Raw genomic sequence first — 25,929 nt, forward strand, 5'->3', positions numbered from 1 at the left:
GATGACATCAGAGCCAATCAGCTGTGCGTGTTTTACTCTGAATCTTTTGTTTTCCATCTTTCCCTCCATCTGTCCAGTTTGGGGGTTTATTTTTGAAAAGAGCTGCTCCTCGTTTAATTGGTTAGCACACTTTTAAATGTTAATGAAGCATCAACACCAAACTTTTACCTAAAACACTTCAAGTGAGGAGAAGGTGGCAGACGGAGGTCTAACCACAGCAACTTGTGCGACCTCCACGCCTACGAGCTCCTGACGTGAGCTGTGCTCAGCCTCAGAGGTGGGCCGAGGAGCTCGGGAGGTCACTCAGGAGCTCCTCCACATCGAGAGGAGGCAGAGTAGGTGCTCCGGATGTGACAAGAAGCCTCCTGGAGGAGGCCCCGGGAGGTGGTCAGGAGATCAGCTCCTGGCTGAGGCTGTACGGTGTGTTAACCTTTATTTAAGCAGGAAGACGCGGTTGTGTGAAGCGCTCAGGAGGAGCAGAGCTGCTTAAGAACTGGACTATTCACCAAAGCGGTGCCACAGACCGACCCTCGTGGCATCCTGAAGCGACAGAGTAGAAACATTAACAGCAGAAGAGCAGCGGCGGGATGAGGTGTAGGGACAGCTTCCTGTGAGCGCGAGCCAGCGGAGAATCGAAGCCCTCGTCCTGCAGGTGGACCCGGCGAGCGACTCGTCAGATCTTCCATTTCACTCACCGGCTTCCCCGCCCGCGTTCCCACAGTCCTCTTCTCCTCGGCCTGATAATGACGCTTAAGAAGGTAATGGTGTAAACCCCCCTCTGTCCATATGTGTCTCTACCTCGCTCTCTGGGGAACAAAGAGGCCTTATTATACCTCCCTGTCAGCGGCGCTCTGCGTCTTTCCGCGGTACAATCGCTGTTTTCAGCAGCGCTGCCAGCGTGGGGTAAATGGAGAGAGAGGCAGGTAGAGCGAGAACAGCGGCGTCTTTCTCCAGAGGCCGAATCCAGCGAGTTATCTACAAGTGCTTTTTGAGTTTGAAATGTCTTTGTATGCAGCTTTTCTCTTTCTTAAAGCTCCAACAGGCAGGGTAATTTATTTGAGGCACTTGTTCTCACACACACACACTCACACACTCACACTCACACACACACACTCACACTCACACACACACACACTCCTTAAGTCTACAGATATCTTCTTATTGGGGAATCTTTCAATAAATCAATGTGACTTTAAACACATTTCCCAGGCGACGCCTCTGACCTGATAAGAAGTGAACTAATCTCTTTTGAGGCTGCCGGGAGAGCTTTGAACCAAATCTACTGTGCATCTATCACCAAGGTTATTTGTCAATGGCTGCTAATCCCAGGTAAATTTCCCTGGTTTTATATCAGGGTTCTCATGTCTGAAGTTTCTCGGCCTTGGGAAAATAAGAGAGCGGGCTTACAGAAAGGAGGGAACAAAAGAAATGTTATGGATTTCAACAGCAGCAGGAAGGGGAGGGCCGGGGCGCCACGCTATTTATTAATTATTCTTTACTGAGTCAGACAAAGAAATCATTTTAACCAGGATGGGCCCTCACAGGAACCCCCCAAAATAATCAGCTCTAACAATCACAGTTGTTTTTTCTTTGATGAAGAAAATAAATCCAACCTGCTGTTTCATTACGTAGAGAAAAAACTGTTTCATTACTAAAATTATAACTAATAAAACCCAATAATTATTATTTACTGTTGAAAAATAATCATAATAATCAATAATGATGTTTACTGATCGATGATGTTGGTTTGTAAACAGTTATCTGGACGTCATCTCAAAGTTAAACGGGTATACTGTGTGGATGTTATTCTGAGCGTATCAGTGGGCAGGTGGCGGCGACCTGAGTCACATGACCATGAACCTCGTTTCAGAGATCGCAGTCTGACCGGCACGCGCGTGCCACATGACTGACGTTACCGTAGAAACTGGCGCCTTTGAGTAAACATCATTATTAACCACCGTTAATAATAATTATGATAATGTATTTTATTTATAGGCAGTTACGTTGAAACAGTGAGAAACATTCAAACAATTAATGAGTTTCCATGACGACGGGCTTGCCGATCACTTATAAAACTTTATCAGCTCCGATAGCACGACGTGTAGCTCATCACAAAATCACCGTTATTGCAGATCTTAATGTTTCTCATGAGCAGAGAGCTAAGCGTGAACTTTGACCCCAGTCTTTGGAGACGTGTGAACGTGTTTTACTTTGTCAGTCGGCGGCTGACGTCGTGTTTCTGGTCACGTCTTTAACAACAGCTTTTGGGAAATCGTTTTTTCACTACGAGCTCACATTCCAGCGAGTACTGCGAGTACTGCGAGTACTGCAGTACTTTTATGTCCTCGAGTAAGCCAAAAAGAGGTTAAATGAAAGAAGACTCAAACGTAAAAATCATTTTACCGTTCATGTGACTGGTTAACGGCTTCCCCGTAAAGAAGCCCGTCTGCAGCACATCCCATCGTCGCTGTTGGTGGGAACTTTCCGGCTCTCTCATTTCTTGAGCCGCTGCACCTCCTCGTGTGGAAACCGACTTTTCTCCTTTTTTCCTTCCCCTCCTCCGTCCCTTGAAGTCCCCCCTCCCCCCATGTGTGCAGAAGATCATGGAAAATCTCTTGCCGTATCTGTCATCTGTCACGCTCTCTGATGAACAGTTTTGATCTCTCACTCCTGTGTTTATGGCCGTTGTCAAGCAGAAAGAGTCGTAGCCGTAAGTGCTTACACCAGCGTGTAAATAGTTTGACGTGTGGCTCTGTAACAAAGTTGTTGGAGTAAATAAGGAACCAAACAACCACGCACAATCGCAATTAAGTTGTATGTCTGCATTATGAAATGTTTGGAGCAGCATGATTTCTGCTCACTCCTCTGCGCTCACCACGCTGCGTATCAAAAAGCCTCCCTTTGTTCCTGCAACAGACCAAAGAGTAAATACGCTGCTTTACCCACACACAGGGATATAATCGCTGCTCACTTCTTCCACTGTGAGGTCATGGTGTTTGGGTCCAAGTCGGTCGGAGGATCTGCTGCTGAGCGCTTTCACAGCTCTGCGGCGTCGCGTATGAAGATGTTCCTCGCGTCTGATTCCTGCAGACGGACGACAGACGTCGAGCGGATTCGATTAAAACAGTCAGAGAGCCAAACGGAGCGCCGAGGTCGGACAGTCCAGGTCAAAGTTCAGGCGAATGCATGAATCACACCGACAGCTCTTTGTCCTCACTTCCTGTACTGTCACGTCTTTTATTTTGCAATTGTGGGCTTCCTGCGTGGTTGTAGCACGCTGCCGTGTTTGGCCGCAGGTCGCGTTTGTCAGGATTCAGGCGTAAATGACGTCAGAGGCATTTTTAGCGTCGTCCTGCAGGAACGTTTGGGAAAGATTATTGTTGATGTCCGAGAAACATTTTAGGAACAAATGCTCTGAATCAACGTGTCCTTGCAGAGGTCAGAGGTTATTGGGTGGATCTGCCAAAGTGTGCACGAGTGTGTGCACGTTAAATCAGAGGTTCTGTTGTTTACAGTTTTGCTCTCGCAGCAGTTTTTCATCATAAAACTAAACAAACAGCAGCGTCTGAAGTCGCTTTGTCAAACGGGGGCGGGGCCTCGCGGTCCCGGACAGAGGACAGACCTGAGACAGACGGAGAGGAATGGAGGCAGCGGTTGGGGAGGGAGAGGAGGGGTGTGGGAGTGGGGGTGAACTTGGAAAGGTTTCGTATATCATAATTATCCCGTTAAGTAACGGCAGAGCGGCCTCCCCAGGGGAATTCGTCTTAAATGGAAGATTTGCAAGGAGAACGGGTCAGAGAGAGAGAGGAGCGGCTCCGAGTCGGCAGGAAATCCTGTTTACATTTACATAATCATATCAACACTCCTTCGTCTTCATCGTCTCGCTCTCTGAGAGGAGATGAGGAAGGGCTCGGGGCCGTTTGTTGCCACCGCTCCTCTTTTTTATTTTCTTAAAGTGCAGCCAGTGCTGGCACCTCCGTCCCCCCCCCCTCCCCTCTGTCCTCCTCCCTGTGCGAGGGGATTTCTCAGACCTCTGGCCTCCTCTCTGTTCGTCTCATAAATAAGGCATGGCGTGCCGGGCTGCGTGAGCTTTAATTGAGATCTGCTAAGAGCAGCGAGCAGATGTTTGTAGCAGCAACTGTTGAATCATCAGAGACCTCGGCGAGCCACGAAACATCAGCCAGGTGCTCCACTTTTTAATTTCTCACTTTTTTATCTCTTTACATCAAAAAGCTGCGTGTGTGTGTGCGCAGACACAAACATGCGTTATTAGCAATGCTAAACTGCTGCGAAGCAGCTTCATGCAAACAAAGACAGGAGCAAAGAAATCTGGAAGAAAACAGGAGGTCATGGAGGTGTAGACACGTGAACATGTCTGATTATTATTGGATGTTTGAATATTAAAAATAAAAAAGCAGCATGAACGACGCCTCACTCCATGGTAACAGTTTGTTTCAGCACTTTCTTAGTGTGCTTTTATTTATGTAATGTGAGTTTATGAGAAACATATTCCTTTATTTATTCCGTACAGCTGTGAGCACAAAAGGGAACGCTGCATTAACCTGCAGCTGTGGGAAAAACAGGCCTCGAGAAATGTGCAATGAAGAGCAGGTGGGAGCTCAGTAATCCAGGATATGGTTGTAATCCTAGCTTAATCTAACTCCTATTAATCTGGTTATTTCCTAATAAAAATAAAAGATTGTGATTCCATGCAGACAAACATCTGAGAACACTGATTTTCTCAGGAAAGCAGTGATTTAAAGACCAACAAAGCCCACATTCAGAGCAGGGAGGCACTGAAACCTGCGGTTTCTCCGTCCTCTTGACGCTCCACAGAGGTCCCAGCATGCCACGGGAGTGCTGGGAACGCCACGACTTTATTTATACAGCAAGAAACAGAAACAACAGGACGGGGAGAGGGCTCCAAAGCCCCTCTAAGTCATTAGGCTAAAGCTCAGATTGCGTCCAACCGTCTGACTTCTGTTTAAGCAGATGAATTACAAAGAACTCAGACGCTATCAGAGTAATCTGAGTATTCTGGGATTGTTGCTCTGTGACGCGTACCTGTGGACCTTCTGTTTAACGGCTGATTTTCTGCATTGATCTCAGTCTTCCACACCCCAGCAGAGCACCGCTGCCCTATATATGCTTACTGGCCTATATCCTCCTGAGACCCAGTAATTCATTTTTGTGCACTGTAGTACACATTTAGTTTTTGCTTGTACCTCTCATACTCTACTTGCCACTCTTCTAAGTCCTAATGTTTCTTAGAGAGGACAACAGTACCTTTAAAATGATATCACATGTGTGGGGGTGTGGCCTTGCCAATTGTCTTTTTCCCACCTTTTCAAAATGGCTGGCATGCCCACAAGCACATTTTATGGGAGAAAGAAAGGTAAGCATGATATTTAGATTTAAAATGTTTTTTAAAATTAGATTTTGATTAATTTTCAAAAATAAACATCTAGTAAATAATTTGAGGGTTTTTTAAGAATTAAGCTTATTTAGTTTCACAGAGGAAATGACTAATTTATTAATGTGTACTCTAGTGCACGTCGGGACTTTGTACTTATATTTATTTCACTTTTTCCTAGTAGACAACTCTTTGACAAAGGCAGAGAGAATTCTTAACAGAATAATTGAGGGAGATTCAAACATAGATTTTTCAGAAGATGAGAGTCATGTGAGCCAGATAGGAGAGGGTGAGAACCCAGGAGGAGCCACACAAAGATTATCAAGATGCAGTGGCAGATGTAATAGAGAAAAACACAGAGCCACCTGAAATCTGTCGTCCTATCTGGTCCAAAACCAACATGTAGGAGAATCTGGAATTTTTGATTTTGAGTTAAAAATAAAATATGGGTAAAATGCAGAAATGTTTTCCAGTAAAGTAAAAAAAAACAAGAGTCGCAATTATAGCTGAATCCATGACACCTGATTGTTTCTACAAGATCACGTCTTTGCTGAAAGTTGTCAATGATCTCAATGTGCCAAAAGAACTCACAGTATCTGGAGTTCAAGCTCCTCTTGGCTGAGAAACCAGGGACAAACATGTGAACAAGACCTGAATAATACCAGTAATGAAGAGTTCTCTCCAAAAATCAAGAAAAGGAAGCCCCAACCAGATGAGAGTGTAACAAAATATGGTTCACTCCACTTGCCTGAAATGGTTAACAGTCCAAGGCATTTCAGTTGTAGAATGGTTGGGTGCAACAGTAAAACATACAGTGGGGCAAAAAAGTATTTAGTCAGCCACCGATTGTGCAAGTTCCCCCACTTAAAATGATGACAGAGGTCAGTAATTTGCACCAGAGGTACACTTCAACTGTGAGAGACAGAATGTGAAAAAAAAATCCATGAATTCACATGGTAGGATTTGTAAAGAATTTATTCGTAAATCAGGGTGGAAAATAAGTATTTGGTCAATAACAAAAATACAACTCAATACTTTGTAACATAACCTTTGTTGGCAATAACAGAGGTCAAACGTTTACTATAGGTCTTTACCAGGTTTGCACACACAGTAGCTGGTATTTTGGCCCATTCCCCCATGCAGATCTTCTCAAGAGCAGTGATGTTTTGGGGCTGTCGCCGAGCCACACGGACTTTCAACTCCCGCCACAGATTTTCTATGGGGTTGAGGTCTGGAGACTGGCTAGGCCACTCCAGGACTTTCAAATGGTTCTTACGGAGCCACTCCTTTGTTGCCCGGGCGGTGTGTTTTGGATCATTGTCATGTTGGAAGACCCAGCCTCGTTTCATCTTCAAAGTTCTCACTGATGGAAGGAGGTTTTGGCTCAAAATCTCACGATACTTGGCCCCATTCATTCTGTCCTTAACACGGATCAGTCGTCCTGTCCCCTTGGCAGAAAAACAGCCCCATAGCATGATGTTTCCACCCCCATGCTTCACAGTAGGTATGGTGTTCTTGGGATGCAACTCAGTATTCTTCTTCCTCCAAACACGACGAGTTGAGTTTATACCAAAAAGTTTGGTTTGAAACTTTGGTTTCATCTGACCACATGACATTCTCCCAATCCTCTGCTGTATCATCCATGTGCTCTCTGGCAAACTTCAGACGGGCCTGGACATGCACTGGCTTCAGCAGCGGAACACGTCTGGCACTGCGGGATTTGATTCCCTGCCGTTGTAGTGTGTTACTGATGGTGACCTTTGTTACTTTGGTCCCAGCTCTCTGCAGGTCATTCACCAGGTCCCCCCGTGTGGTTCTGGGATCTTTGCTCACCGTTCTCATGATCATTTTGACCCCACGGGATGAGATCTTGCGTGGAGCCCCAGATCGAGGGAGATTATCAGTGGTCTTGTATGTCTTCCATTTTCTGATGATTGCTCCCACAGTTGATTTTTTCACACCAAGCTGCTTGCCTATTGTAGATTCACTCTTCCCAGTCTGGTGCAGGTCTACAATTCTTTTCCTGGTGTCCTTCGAAAGCTCTTTGGTCTTGGCCATGGCGGAGTTTGGAGTCTGACTGGTTGAGGCTGTGGACAGGTGTCTTTTATACAGATGATGAGGTCAAACAGGTGCCATTCATACAGGTAACGAGTGGGGGACAGAAAAGCTTCTTACAGAAGACGTTACAGGTCTGTGAGAGCCAGGGATTTTCCTTGTTTGAGGTGACCAAATACTTATTTTCCACCCTGATTTACGAATAAATTCTTTACAAATCCTACCATGTGAATTCATGGATTTTTTTTTCACATTCTGTCTCTCACAGTTGAAGTGTACCTCTGGTGCAAATTACTGACCTCTGTCATCATTTTAAGTGGGGGAACTTGCACAATCGGTGGCTGACTAAATACTTTTTTGCCCCACTGTATGTGAGATGGGGGAAGTGCCAAATGTTCCTTTGTGTCTCCAAATAAAAACATTACAGTACTTCCTCAGATATCATAAATGAATTGACTTTTGTGAAATAGAAAGCCCAGTGCAATCACTTGTTCCTGAACCAATGGCTTACAGCTAATGAAGTGTCAGTGACTTCTAAGTTGACCCATGATCTACATTTTTATGATATTGTTATATAAATAAGTTTTAATATCCTGCTTACAAAAATTTCAGTGGAGCATTTAATTTTCTTAAATAGCTCTTGAATTTTGTTAGTTTCACATTCGTGATCAATGAAGTCCCCTTGTGCACTGAAGTGCACATGTTGTAAAATTTAAATAAAATTAGTTAAAAACAATTTTGTTTTTGTAATGTGTTTTTTACCATCCCAACACTTGATTTATCTGAAAAAAATCAAAATCAAAATACTTTTTTTTCCCTGGGTCTCAGGAGGATATACTATTGTCCCATTTGCTGCTTCGCGTTGTGCCGGTGATCCACATACATCCTCCATAGTGTGTCATCTCTCTCTTTGCTTTGGGGTTCGCTGGCACATCAGCAGACTCCTGCTCCCTTCCCATCTCCCATCTGGCTTCATGCCACACCGAATTAGTAACCAGATATGTCACCGCCACTGAGCTGCTGCCGAAAACACTGTCCACTTCTGGGAGGGCCACGGCTTGCAGATTAGCGCCTACAATTAATACAGTGGACTCTCGGGGAGGCTGTCTGCTGTTCGGGGCTCTGCTAAACGAGGAGAGGCGAGATGTTCGCGGCACGACGAGACGGCTCAGAGACGTGGAAACGCTCAGTCATAAACTCTGAAGGTCATGAAGCATCATTGACGCTGCACAGCGTATCGCTTCAGGCCGGGTCCTCCATATGGCCATACATCCATGTACACCTGTCTGTGGCTGTTCTGTAGGAGGCGTCACAGACGGATTAAAGTCCACAGTGTGTCGGCGTGGACGCTTCGCAGAAACAGGAAGTTACCAAATATCTGTATCTGAGAGTTGCTGGTCTGCGCTGCTTCTGATTGGCTAATTGGTTGATTCGTTTACTGCTTTGTCTCCATTTGTGAAGAGACTACAGGTATCCTCTGGTGTACTCACAGCTGTCAGCTGTGATAATGGTGACAATGACGAGGGTGACGATGATGATGATGAAGGCAGACCCCGCTATCTCAGGCAGATTTTACTGAAGGTGATGTGAGAGGAACAGGTTACAGAATCACTCAGACCTTCACTTCTTCTTCTTCTATGTTTATTTAGGAAAGTAGGGCTGAGACTCAGTGTGAGTGTGGGCGGGGCTTAAACCGTGATGTCATGGATATTGTCTTATTCTCTTGAATGACTTTGTTTAATTTCTTCATTGAGTTCTTTTACATGTCAGATATTCTACTTTATTACTCGTGTTTCTCGTCTTGGCTGCAGGAAAACTTCCGATACTGTAAATCGCATTTTATCTCAGTTTGCGTTTGTCGTCGTCATCTTCTTCTAGCATAAGTAAAAGTCCTGTGATATCCCTGCAGTTGGTTTGTTAGTGGGTGGATCAGAAGGCAGAGGAAACCCCAACGCTGGTTAAAGTCAAAGCAGCATCGTGCAGCAGCTCGGCCTCGGCGTGGGTAAGCTCGGTGTCGGTGTTCGGCGATGAGCTCGGCCGTGTTGCAGAAACAAGTGAAAGGATCTCTTTCCAGTTTATACGCTCAGCTCGAGGTTTTCTCGGCGCTCTGCAGCCTTTCTGCACATTCCTGCACCATTATGTGACACTGTCGCTGAATAAAAGGGCGTATTATGTTGCAGCCCCCCCCCGTAAAAGGGCAGAAGTGGACCGGGTTTTTATCTGCTGAACGAATCAATCAGGATTATGTCAGCTGAAAGGAATCACAGACTGCAGTCTCCAGGCCTGTCTGGGTGTGTGTGGCAGCAGGATGTGTGATGGAGGACAGCACTTGTTGGATGCTAACATGCTCCGCGTGGTGACAGAGACGTTATTCGGGGGCTAAAAAGCAAGAGTTTTTTTCTATTTATGTATTTCCCCACCCGCCGCCCCCACCGGCCCTCTCTCCTCCTCTATGGGAGGATTGGAAGGGCACTAATTATCATTTCAGCAGAAATGATTAGGAGATCAAACAGGGATCGAATGCCATTTCCTTCCATTAATGCCGGGGGTTTAGAGTGCCTGTCAGGGCTCGGCTTGTCCTCGGGCCTGCAGGGAGGAAAAATAACAGGGGAGGATGGAGGAGGGGGCGAGGGGCGGACGGGACAGGGTAGAGGTTTGGTAACGGAGAGACGACAGCTGCTCAGATAAAGACGTTTAAAGCACATTTATTTTTCCCAGAGGCCGCAGTACTGTCCCGAACAGCAGGTGTCGCCACGCAGCCGCAGACACGCCGGGAGAAGAAGCCAGAACCAGAAGAAGGTTCGTTTAGTTAACAAACCTCGTCTTCAGGCCGTGGCAGCACGTCCGTCTGTGTAACCTGTGACTCTCGGAGCTTCGGCACTGATACGCCACTAAACGCTCACGTCTGTCCGCCAGCAGGTGCACGACTGGTGGCAGCGTGAGCATCAGTGTGACGCATGGCAGGCCATACTTTACGGTCCCCCAGCCAGCGTGTTTTTATACTTATTGTATCTACTCTGAGCTTTGGTTTTATGTGATTGAAGAAATTTGTGTGCACCTCTGTGATGTGATTCAAACCACCCAATCAGGAAGCAGCGTGAGCTCCTGTACGTCCTGCAGGACGTCCTCGCTGCCAAAGAGACGACACTGATGCATCTATGTTGATTCTGTTTATGTCTCACATCTGACCTGCACGCTGAAAGAAAGTGGTAACCACGGCTACCGATAAAACCTTAAGTTTGACTTTTGAAAACTAAACCGAACAAAAGTCGAACGACCGTCAGAGCCGATGCTGCAACATGTTTAACACGTGCGTTTGTGCCGCTGCAGCCTTTCGCACCATTAACCCTTTAAAGCCGGTCGGAGCAGGCACGCTCTGTTTTGCGTTACTATTTTTAAATCCCTGTAGAACCGGAACCGCGTGAGCTAGCACAATAATTTTTTTTGCATATGAAACCGGAGGAGTTGTACTTACATCTTATGCCATCAGCTTGTCCTCGGTCACAGTTTCCTTCCACATATAGCTTTGCAAAAACTGCATAAAAAGCGCTCACAGCAACAAAAACATAATATTCCAGAAACACGCTTTGCCGATCCGATCAGCTGTTTGTAACACTTCCTATGTCCATCAGCGCGAACTATCGCATGTCCTCCATGACCTGCCTGAAACCGGAAGTGACGTCATTTTCGCGGAAATGTAGTTTTTTACTTGTAGGCCTTAAGAGCCTATACTGGTGTTTTTATAAGTCATGTTTGACTTTATGCTTTTCTGAATAGTTTCTGGGATGCTTAGGACTCATATTGCACTGCTTTAAATAGTTTATTTTGATGCATATGCTGTTTTCTTTGCAAATTTGCATCATAGGATTGTTTTTCGTTTTTCCTGCAGTATATAAAAATTGGTGTATTTCCAAAATAAAACTATGAAGACACTCAAAATAAATTTCCTGTGGTGGGAAACTATTTTGTGCAACTTTTTTGTATTTACCGTTTTGAGGGATAAGCCTCTTAAATTTCTCTAACTAGAAATATATGTTAAAAAACAAAAATAATTTTCAATTTTTTTGTAGTTTATTGCACTTTTTTGCAATTAATGTAGTTACTATGGACTTAATGCAGACATATTATTAAAATTTGGGCTATAACAGTTGTATTGATGTATATCAACTTGAAATGCTCCCAAAAATGGCTCCACAGCATGTAAACATATAATATAAGCTCTGGCAGACTTGGTTCTATGGTAGGTCTTAAAGGGTTAACAATCATTACCTGGAGGTTGGTGATTGGAGGTATGTGTCTGCAGGGCATCGGCTGGGAGCATGGATGGCGCTGTGCAGTGAACACAGCGACCACGCCGACTCAGCCCACGAAGTTGCGACGCCGACATGCTGCCAAACTAAGTTTCCATTAAAAGCGCGATCGAGCGAGGCTGGCGGTAGATGAGCGGATGGAGAGCGTGCACGAGGCTGCGACGGTTCGTGCACGTCAGATGAGAGAAATGTCAAAGAGAATGTGAGAGATGACCTCTGCGCTCATCGCCCATTAATGACCCTGCAGCTCCCAGCTTCATTTTCCCTCTCATCAAAAACATTCAAAAAAACATTTCCTCCTGTCTGCAGCAGTCATTTCCCCCGCATTGTATTTATGTATTGGAAAAAAAAGGTAATAGATCAAGCACATTCCATTATTCTCTTATAAGATCATTAGCAAATATAATTAGATATGAAAGAAAGTAATTTGGAGAGAAGAGGAGAGAAAAGCGCTATCAGGCAGAGAAGACAGATTGTAGCATCAGAGTGTTTGGGCTTAAATTGCTCAGCGGAGGTATTATCACGCCGGCAATCTTTTAGCCTCAGAAACAGTTTTGGAGACAGACAGCGAAAGATAGAAAGAGGCCACTAACGCTCACTTCATTGTGCCCCCCCCCAACACACACACACACAACTGCAATCATGCCTTCCTCCATCTTCACTCCTCCTCCTCTGGATCCCTCCATCCTGTCAGCTCGCTCGGAGTTTGACTGAGTTTATAAAAAGAAAACAAGCTGCCATGGAGTCATCACCTAATCACCCCCCCCCCCCCCCCCCCCCCAAGCTCTGGCTTTAAATCGCAGGAACAACAGAAATTGCCTTGAAGTCGCTCGATGAGGAACCTTCTCGCTGCGCCCGCGCACGAGCCGGCGTCACTCTTTGTTGCACCTCAACGCCACGCTCTGTTTGTCTAATAAGGATCTGAGCAGCACAACAAGCTGCCGCCACTTCTCCTCACCCGCCTCCTTCTTCTTCTTCTGCTTCTTTAGTAGTGCTTTGAGGGATCGGGGGAAGGAGGGGGAGGAAGGTGGGAAGGGTGAAGAGGAGGGGTGGCGGTGTGGATTTTTCTAGTCTTTTGTGCGAATCACAGGGAATGGTAACTATAAACATCCTGTATTCATTAAAACCATCTAAAAATACAATTTTGGAGGCAAAGGGGGGCGCGGGCTGCGCTCACTTCCTGCGCCGCTCCTCCTCGGTGTATACAAGCCTGCTGCTGCTCATATTTACATATTTAGAAATGCCGGGCTGTACAATGAGGCACGCCGCTGCCAACGATAACACTCTTTGCCGCTTTGAGGCCGGAAGCCTGCGACAGGGAACAAAGAGCCACCGCCGGCATCGCGTGCACACGCGCAGGTCACCTGTCCGAACACGCCCCAGTGTGCCAGCACAAGCCCATTTCTTCCTGCTCAGCTGTCACAGGGCGGCTTTGCACAGTTCAGAATAATCCTTCTTTCTGTGACACTCGGGCACAGGCGGGCTGGTCGCCGTCAGGCCCGCTCAGGGTCAAAATAACACGATCCAGGCCCGGAGCTCACGTTCTCTCTGGAATCAGCCGTTTTAGCTCCTCCTCCTGAAAGCCAGCTTTCTTCTGATTGGCTGAGCGCTGTGGGTGTTGAATAACACCTGTCCTACATGGTCCCGCCTCCTCCATGGCGTGGACGTGAACATGAGTATGAGAGCTCGGACGAATTATTGCATTAATTGTGAGGCTGTGCTGAAAATGTTTCATCTTCAGTGTGACGCAGCTGCGTGACCTTTATTCCTTTTTCACTTTTTCCCACTAAAGCAAAGAGAAATTTAAATCCTCTGAGCTCAAACAGACAAGCAGCTGCGTGTGTGTGTTTCTTTGTGTGAGTGCGTGTTTGTGTCTGCATGCGTGTGCATGTGCGTCCCCACAAGCTTGAAGACATTTTTGAGACTGAAAATGTGTTTTTAATGACACAGTCGGGTCAGGGGCTCGGGAAGTATTAAGTCTTCCCCACAAGATATGAATACCTGACATGTGTGTGCGACTCTGTGAGAGTGCGCGTGCGAGTGTGTCTGTGAGAGTGTGCGTGTGTCTCTGTGAGAGTGCGCGCCTCTGTGAGAGTGCGCGTGCGAGTGTGTCTCTGTGAGAGTGTGCGTGTGCGTGTCTCTGTGAGAGTGTGCGTGTGTGTGTGTCTCTGTGAGAGTGTGCGTGTGTCTCTGTGAGAGTGTGCGTGCGTGTGTGAGAGTGCGCGTGCGTGTGTGTCTCTGTGAGAGTGTGCGTGTGTCTCTGTGAGAGTGTGCGTGTGTCTGTGAGAGTGTGCGTGCGAGTGTGTCTCTGTGAGAGTGCGCGCGCGTCTCTGTGAGAGTGCGCGCCTCTGTGAGAGTGTGCGTGCGTGTGTGTCTCTGTGAGAGTGCACGTGCGTGTGTCTCTGTGAGAGTGTGCGTGCGAGTGTCTCTGTGAGAGTGCGTGTGTGTCTCTGTGAAAGTGCGCGTGCGTGCGTGTCTCTGTGAGAGTGTGCGTGCGAGTGTGTCTCTGTGAGAGTGCGCGCGCGTCTCTGTGAGAGTGCGCGCCTCTGTGAGAGTGTGCGTGCGTGTGTATCTCTGTGAGAGTGCGCGCCTCTGTGAGAATGCGCGTGCGTGTGTGTCTCTGTGAGAGTGCGCGCGCGTCTCTGTGACAGTGCGCACCTCTGTGAGAGTGCGCGTGCGTGTGTGTCTCTGTGAGAGTGCGCGTGCGTGTGTGTCTCTGTGAGAGTGTGCGTGCGTGTGTGTCTCTGTGAGAGTGCGCGCCTCTGTGAGAGTGCGCGTGCGTGTCTCTGTGAGAGTGTGCGTGCGTGTGTATCTCTGTGAGAGTGCGCGTGTGTGTCTCTGTGAGAGTGCGCGTGTGTGTCTCTGTGAGAGTGCGCGTGCGTCTCTGTGAGAGTGCGTGTGTGTCTCTGTGAGAGTGCGCGTGCGTGTGTGTCTCTGTGAGAGTGCGCGTGCGCGTGTGTCTCTGTGAGATTGCGTGCCTCTGTGAGAATGCGCGTGTGTGTGTGTCTCTGTGAGAGAGCGCGTGTGCCTCTGTGAGAGTGCGCGTGCGTGTGTGTCTCTGTGAGTGCGCGTGCGTGTGTGTCTCTGTGAGTGCGTGTGTGTCTCTGTGAGAGTGCGCGCCTCTGTGAGAGTGCGCGTGCGTGTGTGTCTCTGTGAGTGCGCGTGCGTGTGTGTCTCTGTGAGAGTGTGCGTGCGTGTGTCTCTGTGAGAGTGTGCGCCTCTGTGAGAGTGCGCGTGCGTGTGTGTCTCTGTGAGAGTGCGCGTGCGTGTGTGTCTCTGTGAGAGTGTGCGTGCATGTCTCTGTGAGAGTGCGTGTGTGTGTGTCTCTGTGAGAGTGTGTGTGTCTCTGTGAGAGTGCGCGTGCGTGTCTCTGTGAGAGTGCGCGTGCGTCTCTGTGAGAGTGTGTGTGTGTGTCTCTGTGAGAGTGCACGTGCGTGTGTCTCTGTGAGAGTGCGCGTGCGTGTCTCTGTGAGTGCGCGTGCATGTCTCTGTGAGAGCGCGTGTGTGTGTGTCTCTGTGAGAGTGTGTGTGTCTCTGTGAGAGTGTGCGTGCGTGTCTCTGTGAGAGTGTGTGTGTCTCTGTGAGAGTGTGCGTGCGTGTGTCTCTGTGAGAGTGCGCGTGCGTGTGTGTCTCTGTGAGAGTGTGCGTGCGTGTGTGTCTCTGTGAGAGTGCGCGTCTCTGTGACAGTGCGTGTGTGTGTCTCTGTGAGAGGGCGCATGTGTGTCTCTGTGAGAGCGTGTGTGTCTCTGTGACAGTGCGTGTGTGTGTCTCTGTGAGAGCGTGCGTGTGTGTCTCTGTGAGAGTGCGTGTGTGTCTCTGTGACAGTGCGTGTGTCTCTGTGAGAGTGCGCGTGTGTGTGTCTCTGTGAGAGCGCGCGTGTGTGTGTGTCTCTGTGAGAGTGCGCGTGTGTCTCTGTGAGAGTGCGCGTGTGTGTGTCTCTGTGAGAGTGCGCATGTGTGTGTGTCTCTGTGAGAGTGCGCGTGCGTGTCTCTGTGAGAGTGTGCATGCGTGTGTGTCTCTGTGAGAGTGCGCGTGTCTCTGTGAGTGCACGTGCATCTCTGTGAGAGTGCGCGTGCGTGTCTCTGTGAGAGTGCGCGTGTGTGTGTCTCTGTGAGAGTGCGTGTGTGTGTGTCTCTGTGAGAGTGCGCGTGCGTCTCTGTGAGAGTGCGCGTGCGTGTGTGTCTCTGTGAGAGTGTGCGTGTGTCTCTGTGAGAGTGCGCGTGTGTCTCTGTGAGAGTGCGCGTGTGTCTGTGAGAGTGCGCGTGCGTCTCTGTGAGAGTGCGCGTGCGTGTGTGTCTCTGTGAGAGTGTGCGTGTGTCTCTGTGAGAGTGCGCGTGTGTCTCTGTGAGAGTGCGCGTGTGTGTCTCTGTGAGAGTGCGCGTGTGTCTCTGTGAGAGTGCGCGTGCGTGTGTCTCTGTGAGAGTGCGCGTGCGTCTCTGTGAGAGTGCGCGTGCGTCTCTGTGACAGTGCGCGTGTGTCTGTGAGATTGCGCGTGTGTCTCTGTGAGAGTGCGCGTGCGTGTGTGTCTCTGTGAGAGTGCGCGCCTCTGTGAGAGTGCGCGTGCGTGTCTCTGTGAGAGTGTGCGTGCGTGTGTATCTCTGTGAGAGTGCGCGTGTGTGTCTCTGTGAGAGTGCGCGTGTGTGTCTCTGTGAGAGTGCGCGTGCGTCTCTGTGAGAGTGCGTGTGTGTCTCTGTGAGAGTGCGCGTGCGTGTGTGTCTCTGTGAGAGTGCGCGTGCGCGTGTGTCTCTGTGAGATTGCGTGCCTCTGTGAGAATGCGCGTGTGTGTGTGTCTCTGTGAGAGAGCGCGTGTGCCTCTGTGAGAGTGCGCGTGCGTGTGTGTCTCTGTGAGTGCGCGTGCGTGTGTGTCTCTGTGAGTGCGTGTGTGTCTCTGTGAGAGTGCGCGCCTCTGTGAGAGTGCGCGTGCGTGTGTGTCTCTGTGAGTGCGCGTGCGTGTGTGTCTCTGTGAGAGTGTGCGTGCGTGTGTCTCTGTGAGAGTGTGCGCCTCTGTGAGAGTGCGCGTGCGTGTGTGTCTCTGTGAGAGTGCGCGTGCGTGTGTGTCTCTGTGAGAGTGTGCGTGCATGTCTCTGTGAGAGTGCGTGTGTGTGTGTCTCTGTGAGAGTGTGTGTGTCTCTGTGAGAGTGCGCGTGCGTGTCTCTGTGAGAGTGCGCGTGCGTCTCTGTGAGAGTGTGTGTGTGTGTCTCTGTGAGAGTGCACGTGCGTGTGTCTCTGTGAGAGTGCGCGTGCGTGTCTCTGTGAGTGCGCGTGCATGTCTCTGTGAGAGCGCGTGTGTGTGTGTCTCTGTGAGAGTGTGTGTGTCTCTGTGAGAGTGTGCGTGCGTGTCTCTGTGAGAGTGTGTGTGTCTCTGTGAGAGTGTGCGTGCGTGTGTCTCTGTGAGAGTGCGCGTGCGTGTGTGTCTCTGTGAGAGTGTGCGTGCGTGTGTGTCTCTGTGAGAGTGCGCGTCTCTGTGACAGTGCGTGTGTGTGTCTCTGTGAGAGGGCGCATGTGTGTCTCTGTGAGAGCGTGTGTGTCTCTGTGACAGTGCGTGTGTGTGTCTCTGTGAGAGCGTGCGTGTGTGTCTCTGTGAGAGTGCGTGTGTGTCTCTGTGACAGTGCGTGTGTCTCTGTGAGAGTGCGCGTGTGTGTGTCTCTGTGAGAGCGCGCGTGTGTGTGTGTCTCTGTGAGAGTGCGCGTGTGTCTCTGTGAGAGTGCGCGTGTGTGTGTCTCTGTGAGAGTGCGCATGTGTGTGTGTCTCTGTGAGAGTGCGCGTGCGTGTCTCTGTGAGAGTGTGCATGCGTGTGTGTCTCTGTGAGAGTGCGCGTGTCTCTGTGAGTGCACGTGCATCTCTGTGAGAGTGCGCGTGCGTGTCTCTGTGAGAGTGCGCGTGTGTGTGTCTCTGTGAGAGTGCGTGTGTGTGTGTCTCTGTGAGAGTGCGCGTGCGTCTCTGTGAGAGTGCGCGTGCGTGTGTGTCTCTGTGAGAGTGTGCGTGTGTCTCTGTGAGAGTGCGCGTGTGTCTCTGTGAGAGTGCGCGTGTGTCTGTGAGAGTGCGCGTGCGTCTCTGTGAGAGTGCGCGTGCGTGTGTGTCTCTGTGAGAGTGTGCGTGTGTCTCTGTGAGAGTGCGCGTGTGTCTCTGTGAGAGTGCGCGTGTGTGTCTCTGTGAGAGTGCGCGTGTGTCTCTGTGAGAGTGCGCGTGCGTGTGTCTCTGTGAGAGTGCGCGTGCGTCTCTGTGAGAGTGCGCGTGCGTCTCTGTGACAGTGCGCGTGTGTCTGTGAGATTGCGCGTGTGTCTCTGTGAGAGTGCGCGTGCGTGTGTGTCTCTGAGTGCGCGTGCGTGTCTCTGTGAGAGTGCGTGTGTGTGTGTCTCTGTGAGAGTGCGTGTGTGTGTGTCTCTGTGAGAGTGTGTGTGTCTCTGTAAGAGTGTGTGTGTCTCTGTGAGTGTCTGCGTGTGTCTCTGTGAGAGTGCGCGTGTGTCTCTGTGAGAGTGCGCGTGCGTGTGTGTCTCTGAGTGCGCGTGCGTGTCTCTGTGAGAGTGCGTGTGTGTGTGTCTCTGTGAGAGTGCGTGTGTGTGTGTCTCTGTGAGAGTGTGTGTGTCTCTGTAAGAGTGTGTGTGTCTCTGTGAGTGTCTGCGTGTGTCTCTGTGAGAGTGCGCGTGCGTCTCTGTGAGTGCGCGTGCGTGTCTCTGTGAGAGTGCGTGTGTGTCTCTGTGAGAGCGTGCGTGTGCGTCTCTGTGAGAGTGTGCGTGTGCGTGCGTGTCTCTGTGAGAGCGTGCGTGTGTGTGCATAAGTATGCGTGCGGTATTTTTGCAGGCTGATGTTAACGTCAGGTGATCCTCTGAGACGACACACACTCGTCCGCGCACACGCCCACGCCGGCGTGTACTCCCCGACACATGCTCAGTGCAGCACCGTGCCATTGCCCCCCCCCCCATTTATCCATTCTGTTAAGCATGACACATGTATTAACAGTAGATGGATCCTGGAGCTGTGTGTCCTCACACCATATGTTGAGCTTTCCCAGGTCCTCTCCCGCCGGTGCCGCCTCATGGCGTGCCACAAGAGGGCGCTGTGGTGGCTCAGGCCGACGTATAGATTGTGTGTGATGGGGCGGGCGTAGGGCTGCGTGCGAGGTGCGCTGGCCCACAGACGGCAGACTGTCTGAAGGAAACAAACAGATAGGACTCGCATTCATGTGAGAAATGACTGCCGGGCAGGTTTCTGTGTCTGTGAGGTGCATCTGCCATCTACCCGAATGGGAAATTAAAAACTGTGAAGGGAAGTTATGCTAAATCTATAAAGTTGGCCGGGAAAGCGCTCCCCCCTCACAGCGGCAGTTGTTTGGGGAGAAGGAGCAGCGTGCTTAAATAATAACATTCCAGGTGGCTTAGTTAATGAACAGTGAAAATCAAATATGGGGCCTAATCTGGAGCTCGTTACAGGAAGTTTCTTTACAGGGAAGTCAAAGGCAGGAAGTGCCCTTGGGGACAGACTAAACACTTTTTGAAGCTTGAAAACAAGGAAACTTTATTTTGGGTTGGTTTTCGAGGTGTGGGCTGTTCTCACAGCAGACCTGGCACCCACAGAGCTCAGATCCTCTCGTTAGGATCGCATTTAACGTCTCGTGTGTTTCATGTCCGTGCTGCCACTGCAGCTCTCCTCGCTCATCTGAGCACTTCAGCATCTCATTTCCTGGTCTTAGATCGCCATCGTGTGGCTGCGCGTGGGTATGACACCAGTGAGGAGCCATGATCCGGGTCTTTTCCTGGCTCAGGAGGGGCCGCTGGGAGGTGAAGGCTCGACTCACAGCCCCTCTAATCATGTGATCACTAAGCAGCCAGTCAGAAGCAGCAGTGTGAGCTCACATCTGTCTGCTGCAGGTGTTAACAGGACCTCTGTTACTTTGTCTTTAACATTAAATGAGTCCCGTACTTTTATTCTTAGACATCGGTTTGCTCAGCATCACGCTGCTGTCCTGCACAACAAAAATGAGACCATTTGGCCCACAACTGGGCAACTGGGCAGACACATGAAACCCCCCCCCAGGGTTGTGGGGTTTTTGTACAGAATGAACCTTTCACAGCGTGAGCGCACACACAATGAGTGTTGTGTGTCAAGGTTTTTGCGGGGACATAAAAGTGCGGTTCAAAGAGTGTAGAAAAAAACAAGCAGCTGAAATTATTTGTGAGGTTTTAAAAACAGTGAAAAATCAAATAAAATGTGCAGAAAACACCTTTGGTGTCAGTCTTTGTTCGTTCTGAGACGTCGCTTCATGTGTTTAATGACACGAGGTGACCGAGAGTGAACACAAACCCGCACATTCGACCAGAAATCATCTGAAACTGAAGCTGAGCTGAAAAGAAAGCGACGTCTGTGTTAGAGCAGATGCTGATTCCTGCATATGTGATGTCTTCAGCAGCGTGTAACTAAAGCTGTCGCCACCGGGGGGCAGTGTTTCACAGCAGTACTGCACAGCGTGTTTGCTGATGTTGGTAAACAGACTGTAGTCAGCAGGATTTATATAAAAGACAGAAATGAGAACCTGCATGAAGATCAGTCCAGTGTTTTTGGCCTCTTTCAGCATCCTTACACTCTGTGATGTGTACTTGTTGGAGTTTGTGCTGCCGTCTCTGTAGAAACAGACACGTGTCACGTCTGTGAGCATACATGATGTATAATCTTCTTTCTGGCTCACAATGACTTAATATGATTCGTGAGAGGCTCGTCTGAGAGATTACAGGCCAACGAGTCACGAACACGGTTACGTCTCTGCAGACGTTCAGCGGGAACCTCAACCACAGCTCACACAGTTACCACACAGGGCGCAGCACCAAGTCCCACAGTAGGTGTCCCATGCGTGTCGTTCTTTGCCGTGGTTGGACGTGCAGATAGGTGAGCTGCAGAAGCGAAGCCGGGCGCCGTCGGCCGTGGCGTGTAAGTGTAACGGCTCTGTTTGGTTGCAACGCGGAGCGGGGAAGCACGTGAAGCGAGTTTGGTGGGCTCTCCTCCCGCCGCGCAGACAGTCTGAGAGTTATTACTGGCTGCTGAATCTAAGAGATGTTTTATCATGTTATTAGCTCTTTATTTTCCCTCTGTTACGCTGGCACTTCCTTTCATTTTCATATCCATTTCCATACTTGTGAAAGCACAGCTCAAATAAAGCCGTGTTTTAATTTGGTTTTGTCAGATTCATAACGCCACTTTAAAAGAACATGACATGCAAATGTGCTCAGCGGTGTTTTATTGCAAAATAATTTCCAAAGAAGTTGCTGAGGGAATGAAAGTGTGCAAAACCGGGAGGGGGGGGGGGCTTGTATTATTTAGTGGCCTCTGCTGTGGGACCTAATTACAGTTATGCATTTCTTACTGTATCACAGAGACATAAAACTTTTTTTATTGCAATTACTCACTTCGCTTCTCGCCACTGTCACACTTCCTGTCGCACTTATTGAGCCGGGCGCTGGGCGTGAAAGGCCTGCGCTGTCGGGACTCAAACGTGTTGGCGCCTAATCTCGAAGACATCATCCCAAAACGACAAAAAAAGCAGCGCGAGGAGGAAACAAACAGCCGATTGGTCGACCCACCGACCTCGCTTATGCTTCAGCCTCACAGGAAACAGAAAGGCAGAAAAGGGCGCCGGGGGAGCGTGCACGAGAACCGGGGGAGCGTGCACGAGCGCTGGGGGAGCGTGCACGAGAGCCGGGGGAGCGTGCACGAGCGCTGGGGGAGCGTGCATGAGAGCCGGGGGAGGAAAAATCATTCAGGAGTTCAGTACTGAAAATAAAAAGATTAAATTGTTACCCACGTGTTTGTTTATTGGACAGTGACAGTGTCCTGCCTGCTGATAGGCCGAGCGCCGCTTGCACGTTTCCCATAAAACACTGAAACTGCCTCACGTGCTGCTCAGTCCAGCTCACATTCATCGTGTAGGAGCTGCATTCACACACGCACACCAGGAAACTTTCAGTCGTCCAATCTGAGCTTCCTGACTGATGAACACTGTGTGCGTGAGTGATCATGTGACGCCCGTCCAGCCTGACAGCTGCTCACGTGTTGTTTTTATAGATGGAGGCTCAGAATGAAAGTGTGGAGCTCTGAGTTCTTATCCAGGACAGATCAGACTGAACCATGACCTTTGACCCAGTAACACAAATGTTCCATCAAAGCAGATCTGGATGAGTTTTTAATAAAGAACAGATGTTTCCATGGAGACCGTGTGGTGATGCGCTTTCAGGGACATTTTTAATAATTGTTCTAAATTTATTCTGAATGTGTAAACGAACTAAAATCATTGAAAATGAATCCTGCACAAAGTAACCTGACCCAGTGCACAGACGGACCTTTCAGTCCCAGCTCATCCAGCTTCAGCTTCCAGACTGATATAAAATGACAACAACAGAATGTAAACACTACAAACTATTATCACATTCTTTGTTCTTATAACTCTGTAAGTGTACGTCCATCTTTGTCTGTGTGGCCTCAGCGACCAGCTGACCGCCGTGCGGACGTCACTGTTAGTTACACACCATGATGTTTGTCCATGTGCGTGTGTGAGCGTGTATTCATATCTTTGTGGGGACCACAAATTGGAAGTTTACTATACTTGTGGGGACCAGCAGCCCTTCTGGGGACACAATCCTGGTGCCCAGAAGTTTGAAGACATTTTTGAGACCCAAAACATGGTTTTATTGTCAGGTTTATTGTTAGGGTTACAGCTGGGGTTACAGCTGGGGTTAGGGTTGGGGTTACAGGTGGGGTTAGGGTTGGGGTTACAGCTGGGGTTAGGGTTGGGGTTACAGCTGGGGTTAGGGTTGGGGTTACAGCTGGGGTTACAGCTGGGGTTAGGGTTGGGGTTACAGCTGGGGTTACAGCTGGGGTTACGGCTGGGGTTACAGCTGGGGTTAGGGTTGGGGTTACAGCTGGGGTTACAGCTGGGGTTAGGGTTGGGGTTACAGCTGGGGTTACAGCTGGGGTTAGGGTTGGGGTTACAGCTGGGGTTAGGGTTGGGGTTACAGGTGGGGTTAGGGTTGGGGTTACAGCTGGGGTTAGGGTTGGGGTTACAGGTGGGGTTACGGCTGGGGTTACAGGTGGGATTAGGGTTGGGGTTACAGCTGGGGTTACAGCTGGGGTTAGGGTTGGGGTTACAGGTGGGGTTAGGGTTGGGGTTACAGGTGGGGTTAGGGTTGGGGTTACAGCTGGGGTTAGGGTTGGGGTTACAGCTGGGGTTAGGGTTGGGGTTACAGGTGGGGTTACGGCTGGGGTTACAGGTGGGGTTAGGGTTGGGGTTACAGCTGGGGTTAGGGTTGGGGTTACAGGTGGGGTTAGGGTTGGGGTTAGGGTTGGGGTTACAGGTGGGGTTAGGGCTGGGGTTACAGGTGGGGTTACAGGTGGGGTTACGGCTGGGGTTACAGGTGGGGTTAGGGTTGGGGTTAGGGTTGGGGTTACAGGTGGGGTTAGGGTTGGGGTTACAGGTGGGGTTAGGGTTGGGGTTAGGGTTGGGGTTACAGGTGGGGTTAGGGCTGGGGTTACAGGTGGGGTTACAGGTGGGGTTACGGCTGGGGTTACAGGTGGGGTTAGGGTTGGGGTTAGGGTTGGGGTTACAGGTGGGTTAGGGTTGGGGTTACAGGTGGGGTTAGGGTTGGGGTTAGGGTTGGGGTTACAGGTGGGGTTAGGGCTGGGGTTACAGGTGGGGTTACAGGTGGGGTTACGGCTGGGGTTACAGGTGGGGTTAGGGTTGGGGTTACAGGTGGGGTTAGGGTTGGGGGCCATAAAGCATTATGTCAACGAGCTCCCCACAAACATATGAAACCACGTTGTGTGTGTGTGTGTGTGTGTGCGGGTCCGTGGTGCTAACCTGCCTCTTGTTCTCTCATTGGCCGTAGTGCATCTGTGGGTAGGAGAGGAGGACCAGCCCATGACCCATGACCCCACGCTGACCCTCGACCCCAACCATCTTAACAGCGACCTTAACAACCACCCTAACAACCATAATGTAGGCGACGCCCACGCTGTAAACAAAGAGTAACGGCCGCGCCGGAGCGAGCGGACGCTGAGGATGGAGGCGGTGATGAGGAGGATGAAGGTTAACGAAGGACACACTATATCAGAGACTTTATTTAAGATGAGAAAACACAAACTACCGTCAGAGCGGCGCCACGTGGACCTAATGACTCTCACAGCCTCCCGGACACTAACGCAGTGGACTTCCTGTTTGTCTCTGGCGCTCTGAGCGCCCCCCCCACCCCCGACCCCGTCTTCTCTTCTTCTTCTCCTTGTTTTCTTTGGATGAAACTACCTGTTAGCACTTCCTGTAAGTGTCCCTGAAACATTCCTCAGCTTAGAGACGCTGTGTCCTTTTTTAAGGTGTAAACTTTAAATCTGCACATTCCCGCCATGCAGAGGAGTGGCTGCCCGCAGGCCACGCCTCCCGGCGACGGTGGCGCGAGGATGATGCGCGCGTACAGGTTCAGCCCCTCCCTCCGCCTCCGTCTGTTTTTCTGTACCGTACTGTTGTCGCCGCTGCCGCCGCCGTCGCCGCCGTCTCGAGAGAGCGACGGCAAGAGGCAACAGTTTGAGAAGCGGGCGGCGTTTTCAAGCGCCGCGTCCTGTGGAGCTGCGGCCGTGTGTAAAATACTGCCACCATCTTTGTTGCACAGTGTTACCGACTACTGAAGACGACGCTTCGATGTATTTACTTTACGAGGAAAAAAAGAAAAACTGGAAAATGCTTATTGTGTATAGCCTTAGAAACACGTCCCCGTTATGCTTCAAAGCTCCGTAGCTGTGCTCGACCGTAGGCGTAGGGTTGATTTTCTTTGGATCTTCATATGTACTGTACATGAATAATGCCTTGTCCATTTACCGATGAGAAAAAAAGAGGAAAAAGATGACAATCGTCTCCTGTGCTGCAGACATATTTGCCCCGCCCCCTCCCCGTATATACAGAATCATTATGCATAGAGGGACTCGTCCTTTCTTCTTTCTTTGATTCGTTTCGATCTCCCGAGTATTTTGCACTGTGACAGTATTATAAATCCAACCTATACAGTACAAACTAGCTAACTAACTAAATGAAGGTGTGTGTTTGTGTGTCCCTTGGCATTGTGAAATGTTTCTACGTCATTTTTTGTGAACCCAGAGAAAAGTCTAAAGCGGTATGTACAGTCCAACTATAAGACTTCTTTTTTAGTTACTGTTCGTGGCTTCTTTTGTATGCTGACCCCTGACCCCTCCCGACCCTCAGCGTAGGCCTGCTGCTGCTTGAGCCCGGCTGATCGTTCTCTGCAGTATATCCTCCCGTTTTTGTTTCTTTGATTTATGTAGATGGCAGTAATCTTTGAAAACAGAGGATTCGAAATAAAACTAGTGAGAGTGAGACGCGAGGAGGAAATGCTCGAGGCGCTTCGGAAGCGACCTCCGACCTTGCTCTGTTTTCCAGCCGTGTAAAGATTCATCTCTGAACCAGCTCCGATGATCATTCCACCCCACGTATGATGTACAAACCTGTCTTGTGAGCTCCACACTTTTCTGTTTGCTGTATCCTCATGGCAGATGCTTCGTTTTGTAACTACTGAACTGTACTTATAATAAAAATAAAATGTATTCCAACTAAAAAAGGATTGTCACAGAGCACCCGCCTGCTTCCTGTTTCCCTTTCTTCTTCTTTCTTTTGGGTTTGTCGCCGTGGTGTCACCCCTCCGTCAGCTGATCCACACGTTCAGCTTTCAGCTTCTTCGTTGTTTTTCAGGGCTGAAAACACTGAACCCAGATCAGTTCTTCGCCGCCTGCAGGAGCGCCGAAGCTGTTTTCTGAGCATCGGTGTGACGATTCACGTCTGAAGCAGAGTGACCAGCATGTTTGAGCTGGTTCTGATAATTCAATTCAATTTTATTTATAAAGCGCCAAATCACAACAAAAGTCGCCTCAAGGCGCTTCATCGATACAGAGAAAAACCCAACAATCATATGACCCCCTATGAGCAGCACTTTGGCGACAGTGGGAAGGAAAAACTCCCTTTTAACAGGAAGAAACCTCCAGCAGAACCAGGCTCAGGGAGGGGCGGGGCCATCTGCTGTGATTGGTTGGGGTGAGGAATTCACTGCAGGAGCGTGACAGAGTGCACGCTGGGTAAAGTTTGGAGGCGCCGTGTGGGACAGGTGTCTG

At 49.6% G+C, this 25,929-nt stretch overlaps 1 protein-coding gene and 1 long non-coding RNA gene across 15 annotated transcripts in view; both read left to right on the forward strand.

The window, feature by feature from the left end:
* Nucleotides 1–5,160, forward strand: part of LOC146526320 (uncharacterized) — a 7,595-nt gene extending 2,435 nt beyond the window's left edge. The window contains exons 2-3 of the long non-coding RNA XR_014875460.1: nt 1–4,355; nt 4,416–5,160. The exon at nt 1–4,355 is cut by the window's left edge and continues 758 nt beyond it. This is a non-coding gene — a long non-coding RNA (uncharacterized LOC146526320). The remainder of the gene's footprint in view (nt 4,356–4,415) is intronic.
* The window catches only part of znf536 (zinc finger protein 536), a 225,589-nt gene extending 200,194 nt beyond the window's left edge, over nt 1–25,395 (forward strand). For all 14 annotated transcript variants that reach the window (XM_085168898.1, XM_085168923.1, XM_085168949.1 and 11 more), the window contains one exon: nt 23,649–25,395. In XM_085168898.1, the coding sequence (XP_085025024.1) occupies nt 23,649–23,791 (143 nt within the window). In that variant the 3' untranslated portion in view covers nt 23,792–25,395. The remainder of the gene's footprint in view (nt 1–23,648) is intronic.
* The last annotated feature ends 534 nt before the right edge of the window (nt 25,396–25,929 follow it).

This window comes from Neolamprologus multifasciatus, chromosome 1 (assembly GCF_963576455.1).
Source record: "Neolamprologus multifasciatus chromosome 1, fNeoMul1.2, whole genome shotgun sequence".
Lineage (NCBI taxonomy): Eukaryota > Metazoa > Chordata > Actinopteri > Cichliformes > Cichlidae > Neolamprologus > Neolamprologus multifasciatus.